We start from the raw sequence: 7,396 nt of genomic DNA, 5'->3' as shown, positions 1-7,396 counted from the left end.
GGCACCGCTTCCCAAACTACACTTCCCAAGCTCCCTCCTGGGCGGGGCGCGGGGCGGGGCGCGGCTGGCACCGGCCGTGGGGCGAGCAGGATGCTGGAGATGGCGGCGGCGGTGGGAATGCGGCTGTAGCGCTGCCGCTCTGCCGCTCTGGGCTTCACCTCGGGCCGCGGCTGGGCGAGGAGCACCTGTGAGGAAGCGGGGCTGCCGCCCCGGGGGCGGCTCGGACTGCGCCGTGCCAGGGAGCTGCCGCGTCCCGCCCAAGTAAGCCCCCGCCGGGCTCTGCCTCCCTTGTCCCGCTCCACGGGGGTGTGTGGGGGTGTGCGTCCGGGGCTAGTGGCGGTGCTGTGGGTGCCGCACAGGGGCTCCGTGAGGGAGGGAGGGAAGAAGGGGCGTGTGGCGAGGGCTGTGCTGTGCTGTGCTGTGCTGTGCCAGCCCGCGCTCGGAGGCAGCAGGTTGCCTAGCGGGCATAGCGACGGCAGCCGCCCGGGGGAATAAAGAACTGCTTTAATTTGCTGGACGGGGTATCCTTTAAAGAGGAAAGGCGCGGGCTTGCAAGGCTGCGTTTGCTCCGAATCTCCGTCTTTTTTTCCTTCTTGCCGCTGGAACTGCTGCTGGCTGGCTGCCCCTCGGCTCCTCTGCGGGCTGTGGGATCGACTGTGTCCAGGTTCATGGGCATGGGCTGTGAGTTTTGAACTAGGATAACGTTATTGTCAAGCCGCCTGAAAAAGGATTAGTCTCCTCGCTCCCTCCCTCCCCCATTCTTAAAATAACAGCAGGTAGGGAGCAGAAAAGCTGATTTGTGCCCTGTGTGACCGAGTTCTTTAGTCGTGTCACTGGAGCATCTTCAAGGCGATTACTTGATGGAGGTTTTGATGATGGCTGTTTGTGCCTTCGTTTACTTTTCTAAAAAAAAGTTCTCTTTCAGAAGATTTGCCTCAGAATATTTTTTTTTTTTCTAGCACTCCCTGGTAAGACAATCTTATTCTGTGACTTTGAAAACTTCTTATTACTTAATGGTTGTAACAGAAATTTTTCACGTTTTTAAAAAAAGCTGTCATTTTGTTGCATTTTCTTCATATAAGTAGCAGATTCTATCACAACTAATTTAACTAATGACAAGAAGGTTCCTAGGACTGTTTCTTGAACTACATTGGAGTTAACGTTTATTCAGCTCACACTGAGAAGCTAAGAGGTGTAATATATTTGATAAAAGCTGTTGCTAACAAAGAAGTTGTTTATATAAACAGTTGTGTATATATCAGTATACACTTTGACAATGGTTTGTTTCCTTTTCAGTAAAGAAGAATGTCCTTGTTTAAAGCTAGAGACTGGTGGTCCACCGTACTTGGAGAGAAGGAAGAATTTGACCAAGGCTGTCTGTGTGTTGCTGATGTTGATAATAGTGGCAGTGGACAAGGTAAATTCAGAATTGTGTGGTTGCTGGCTTGTAAGCCACTCAGCTGCAAGATTGCTTTGACCTGAAAGCTTGTTAGCCAGGCTAGTTGGCTAGTTAGTTTTAAGTCTGCTATCTTTAATGTGTCCTTGTAGGCTTAAGAAGACAAATTCAGTGCTCTCTGTATGTTTCTAAACATGTTAAGCCTTGCTTGTATTCACTAGTAATTTCTCTCATGTCTTATTCCCTCAGTGGTAGATATCTTTGAAATAAAGCATTTTCAGTTAGTCATGGAAGCAAACATGTTGCAAGCTGTTGTAAAAACCTTAGGGGAAAAAAAAAAAGGAAGGGAAGAGCTAATAAGCTAAGAATTTAGAAAAATAAATAACCCTTTTCGTCTGGAAAATAAGGGACAATTGCAATAAGTGACTCTGCTTGAGTAAAGCCTGCTTTTCTATGTAGTCATTAATAATGTGAAATGGTCTTTGCTGTCAGGGAAAGTTTTTTGTGTGTCTGGTTTTTAAATTAATAAATACACTCGTGCTCACCTTGGAGCTCTGTTTTTGCTCAGTAGAGCTACTTGAGTTTGATTTCACTATGACCATAATCTTCTAAAATTGTTTTAATTATTTTAATTTTAAATTGTCCTTTTTCAGGAGAATTTGAATAAAGTTGAGCTGTTAGTTATTTGGTGTACAGCCTTTTTCAGTGGAGATTCATAGAGTCATTTAGGTTGCAGAAGATGTTTAACATTAAGTCCAACAGTTAGCACTCCATGCTCACTATTAAACCATTTCCTTAAACACCACGTCTACATGTCTTTAAATACCTCCAGGGATGGTGACTCAACCACTTCCCTTGTCAGTCTCTTCCATTGCTATTGGTGAAGGAATTTTTCCTAATATCCAATCTAAGTTGTACCTCCAGACCCCTCACCAGTTCTGTTGCATTTCTCTGGACATGTTCCAGCATCCTCAATGTCTTTCTTGTGGTGAGCCCAAAACTGAACACAGTATTCAAGTTGCAGCCTCAGCAGTGCTGAGTACAGAGGCACAATCACTGGCCTGGTCCTTCTCCCCACACTATTTCTGATACAAGCCAGGATGCCCTTGGCCTTCTTGGCCACCTGGGCACAACGTTGGCTCATGTTCAGCTGGCTGTCAACCAACATCTCCAGGACCTTTTCCACTGGGATGTTTTCCAGCCAATTTGTCCCCAGCCTGTAGCACCGCATGGGGTTGTTGTGACCCAAGTGCAGGACCCGACACTTTACTGTGTTGAATCTCACACAATTGGCCTTGACCTGTTGATTCAACCTGTCCAGATCCCACTGTAGTGCCTTGCTACCCTCCAGCAGATCAACACTGCCACCCAGCTTCACGTTATCTGAGCTTATTGAGAGTGCACTTGGTCCACTTGTCCAGGTCATTGACAAAGATATTAAACAGGACTGGCCCCAGTACTGAGCCCTGGGGAGCAGCACTTGTGACCGTCCACCATCTGGGTTTAACTCCATTCACCACCAACCTCTGGGCTCAGCCATCCAGCCACTTTTTTACCCAGTGAACAGTGTACCAGTCCAAGCCACGGTCAGCCAGTTTCTCCAGGAGAATGCTGTAGGAAAAGGTGTCAAAAAGGCTTTACTAAAGTCTAGCTAAACAACATCCACAGTCTGCCCCTCATCCACTAAGCTGGTCGCCTTGCCATAGAAGGAGATCAGGCAGGTCAAACAGAACCTGCCTCTCATAAACCCATGTTGGCTGGGCCTGATCCCCTGGTTGTCCTGTATGTGCTGTGTGATGGCACTCAAGATGATCTGCTCCACGACCTTTCCCGGTACCAAGGTTGGGCTGATAGGCTGGTAGTTCCCTGGATCGTCCTTCTGACCCTTCTTGTAGGTGGGCGTCACATTTGGTAATTTACAGACAGCTGTGACCTCTGCAGTTTAGCTGGGGCTGCTGATAAATGATGGAAGGTGGCTTGGTGAGCACTTCCACCAGCTCCTTCAGTACCCTAGGTGGATCCCATCTGGCTCCATAGACCTGGGTGTGTCTAAGTGGTATAACAGAATGCTGACCATTTCCCCTTGGATTATGGGGGCCTCATTCTGCTCCCTGTCCCTGTCTTCCAGCTCAGGGTGCTGCATAACCAGAGAACAACTGTTCTGGTTCTATTAAAGACTGAGACAAAGGTGGCACTAAGTGCATTAGCCCTTTGTCACTGTGTTACTCCCTGCATACAATAAAGGATGGAGATTCTTCTTGGCCCTCCTTTTGTTGCTAGTGTATTTATAGAAGCATTTTTATTGTCTTTTATGACAGTAGCCAGATTAAATTCTAGTTGGGCTGTGGCCTTTTAGATTTGATTTTTGTCCTGCATAACCTCAGGACATCCTTGTAGCCCTCCTGAGTGGGCTGCCCCTTCTTCTGAATGTCATAATCTCTGCTTTTTTCCCTGAGTTCCAGCCAAAGGTCTCTGTTCAGCCAGGCTGGTTTTCTTCCCTGTAAGCTCATCTTTAGGCACACAAGGACAGCCTACTTCTGTACCTTTTAAGATTCCCTCCATGAAGAATGTCCAGCCTTTGGCTCCTTTGCCTGGACTCCTTTGCCCTTCAGGACTGCCTTCCAAGGGACTCTCTCCTAAAAAGGCCAGAGTCTGCCCTCTGGAAGTCCAAGGTAGCAGTTCTGCTGAACTCCCTCCTTCCTTCTCTGACAACTGAAAATACAGTTTTGTGATGGCCTCCAACCATCACAGCACCTACAAATCCTTCTCTGTTCACAAAGAAGTCTGGTGGGGCACCTTCCCTAGTTGGCTCTATCACCACCTGTTTCAGGCAGATATCTTCCACATACTCCAGGAATCTTCTGGACACTTTCCTCTCTGCTCTGTCGCATTTCCAGCAGACATCTGTTAAGTCAAAGTCCCCCATGACAACAAAGGCCAGTGATTGAGACTGAGACTTCTCCCAGCTGCTTATAGAATATTTTGTCTGTCTCCTCATCCTTGTTGGGTGGTTTATAACAGATTCCCACCATGAAAGGCCTTGCTGGCCTTTTCCCTGATTCTTACTCATAAACACTCACCCCTATCATCACCACCATTGAGCTCTAAACAGTCAAAACACTCCCTACCATACAGGGCTACTCCACCACCTCTCTTTCATTCCCTATCCCTTCTGAACCATCTATAGCTATCCATTGCAGCACTGCAGTTGTGTGTCATCCCACAGAGTTACCATGATGTTTCTGTCATGGCAATTATGTCATAATTTTCTATCTGCACAGCAGCTTCCAGCTCCTCCTGTTTGTTGTTCATGCTGCGTGCACTGGTGCAGAATTGGGTTATTGATCCTGCCACCATTTTTTGTGAAGTCCTGATTCTCTTGTGACTGTTCTCAAGCATTTCTGTGGTTTCTAACACATTAGTAACCCTTGAGCCTTTGCTGCCATGTAGATCTCCATCCCTTACCTCCTTTGGGATGGCAGATAGAAGGATCTCACTAGCACACTGTCCCTTAAACACTGGCATGACACCACCAGGCTTATCTCTAGTGATCTTGGCTTTCTCCCTTTCCTCCTTCAAATGCAGTTTAAAGCTCTCTAAACAAGACCTCTAACTCCTGTGCTAAGATCCTTTTACCCCTCTGAGATAGATGTACCCCGTCTATTATCCACAGGCCTGGTATCGTAGTCAAAACCCCCAAAACTTCTGCTGGAGTTCAGCATTGTTTTTTCCTAGAGGGAAAAAAATAGTTATATGAAAGCAGGACTTAAAAGAGTGTTGTGGGAATAGGAGTTTACTGTTTCATTAACTTTCTCAACATTTCATTTTCTCTTTGTTGGTTAGACTAGGCTCTTTTTTAGGAACAAAAGTTAATCAATTACTTAATGTCCAAAACAGGTAAAAATGTCCTCACTTAAACTTAAGTATTAATAAATTATGCTATTAATACAGATAATACCAATACTATACTAAAAATACTAATAATACTATTTTAAGATGGATTTAGTTTACTGCTGATGGAATCCTTTTTACTGAGTTCAGGAAAAGATGAGTGGGGAAGGTAGTCAGTATTTTCTTGGAGCAGGCAAGATTTTTTTGTGGCTGAAGAAGAAAGGAAGAAACCAACTGTTCTGAGCTTTTAATGTGGGATCCTGTGGAACTATGCAAAGACTTTAGAGCCTGGTCAACATGGTTTAGGGGTACTTGTAAGGCTCTCCTGACTTGTAGGCAAGTTTCACTGGTTTTGTTTGATCTGCATTGATATGATGATCTGTAACCAGAGGAAGTAAGTACTGACAACCAACTTGAGTTGTTGGTTGTTATCATGAGAGGCATCTCTTATGAGTTTTTTTTCGTTAATAGTTTTTTGTTATTCAACTAATAACCAAATGACCACTTTCTTAAAACACCAATTCCAAAAGACCTCTAATGGAGCCATTTCCTTCATGTTTGAGATAATGGATCTGTCTCAAGAGCAGATGATCTCAAGGCCTAGCTTTATTGACTTCATGTAGTATTTATTGGGCTTTAGTTTGCATTTGGATAAATGCCGTCAATCCCAGTTTTAAAACTCCACACTTCTGCTGGTGTGATATGTGTGTGCACAAATCTAAGATGTATAAACTGAAAGTTTGAAGTACCCTTCAAAACCAGAATGGGAGTGTTTCAGAATTGTGGACATCAATCCAAAATGGTGGAATAGTAACAATGGTCAGTGCCACCACCACGATAATTGTCATATTGAATCCATTGCTGACAAATTTTCATGAATCTGCAAAAGAGGTAATTGCTTGTCTTAACCTAAAAGACAGAGCATAATCAGCACTAGTTGAATCATGTCAATATACTATCTTTTTAGGGTATTATTTGAAGCACTTCTGCAACAAATTGAATTCCACACGTGCTACTATATTGTGTAGTATCCTTTTTTTTTGTGTGTGTGTTTTTTGTTTGTTTGTTTGTTTGTTTGTCTGTTTTTTAGATAAAGTTATTGTGGGCAGTTATATGGGATATCTCCGAATCTTTAATCCACATCCTGTGAAACCTGGAGATGAAGTACAGCCTGAAGACTTACTCTTGGAAGTGCAGTTGCAAGAACCAATATTGCAGGTGGAAGTGGGAAAATTTGTTTCGTAAGTAAATGATTGGCTATGTTGTTTATTAAAGTCTTAGATGTGATTTTCTTCCTTTGTTTGGGAGGGCAAGTTTCCAGTTTCCAGATGGACAACTATTAATCAAATCTATGAATCCTGTAGTATGCATTTGATCTGCTTCTTACATCATCTTGATATGAAAGAATTTTTACTTAAGGTATATGTGGAGGATAATCTGCCAGATACTTGTACAATTTTTTAGGAGCACGTAGAACAGGAATAACTTTTTATTGAATGCTATCTTTTAAGGTATTAAGAAAACTTGACTAACTTGTTATGATCTAAGATGTAATATCGGCCAGTTGTTTTCGTTTTGATAAAGGACAGATCTTCAGTTCCAAAGAATTTAGTGGAAGTAGATGCCCAGGTAGAGGAAAGATAAAGAAAAGATGGCTCTAAGGAAAACAGCTTATATTTATCTGGCTGTAAGGGAATCTACTTAGAAGAACTTTATTTTAGAATTTAGTTCTTAAAGGATTCATTTTACTTTTAAAACTAACTTTTAATGCTGCATCATGAACTTTATTTTGAAAATGAGAGAAAAACCACGTACTAAACATGGGAAAGACTGGTTCTCTGAGACCAAAGGTCACAAGCTGGAAGGCCTACATCAGTTGGAAATTGTTCTTTTATTCAAGTACTCATGGAGTGACCCTGTGCACAAATTCCAATGCCTTACTCTGCGAAATGAGCTAAAACATTTTCTAGAGTTACAGCAGAAGTACTCTCTCTGCTGCAAATACTGCTTGGGTTTGGGGAAAGAAATATATGAGTGTTCAGATATTTCACACAGCTAGCACTAAAGTGAATTTTAAAAAAAGTAGTGTCCGTGGTTGCTGAATAAGAC

At 43.5% G+C, this 7,396-nt stretch overlaps 1 protein-coding gene across 3 annotated transcripts in view; it reads left to right on the top strand.

The window, feature by feature from the left end:
* The first annotated feature begins 75 nt into the window (after positions 1 to 75).
* Positions 76 to 7,396, top strand: part of BBS9 (Bardet-Biedl syndrome 9) — a 284,336-nt gene continuing 277,015 nt past the window's right edge. For 2 of the 3 annotated variants that reach the window (XM_050309358.1, XM_050309348.1), the window contains exons 1-3: positions 76 to 261; positions 1,297 to 1,417; positions 6,378 to 6,528. In XM_050309358.1, the coding sequence (XP_050165315.1) occupies positions 1,306 to 1,417; positions 6,378 to 6,528 (263 nt within the window). In that variant the 5' untranslated portion in view covers positions 76 to 261; positions 1,297 to 1,305. Of the gene's footprint in view, positions 262 to 1,296; positions 1,418 to 6,377; positions 6,529 to 7,396 lie in introns of those variants that run through there. The other variant, XM_050309368.1, reaches the window with a different exon arrangement.

This window comes from Myiozetetes cayanensis, unplaced genomic scaffold, assembly GCF_022539395.1.
Source record: "Myiozetetes cayanensis isolate MyiCay16 unplaced genomic scaffold, myiCay2020 scf1, whole genome shotgun sequence".
NCBI lineage: Eukaryota > Metazoa > Chordata > Aves > Passeriformes > Tyrannidae > Myiozetetes > Myiozetetes cayanensis.
The sequence above is the reverse complement of the archived record's forward strand: the minus strand, read 5'-3'. Positions and strand labels throughout refer to the sequence as shown.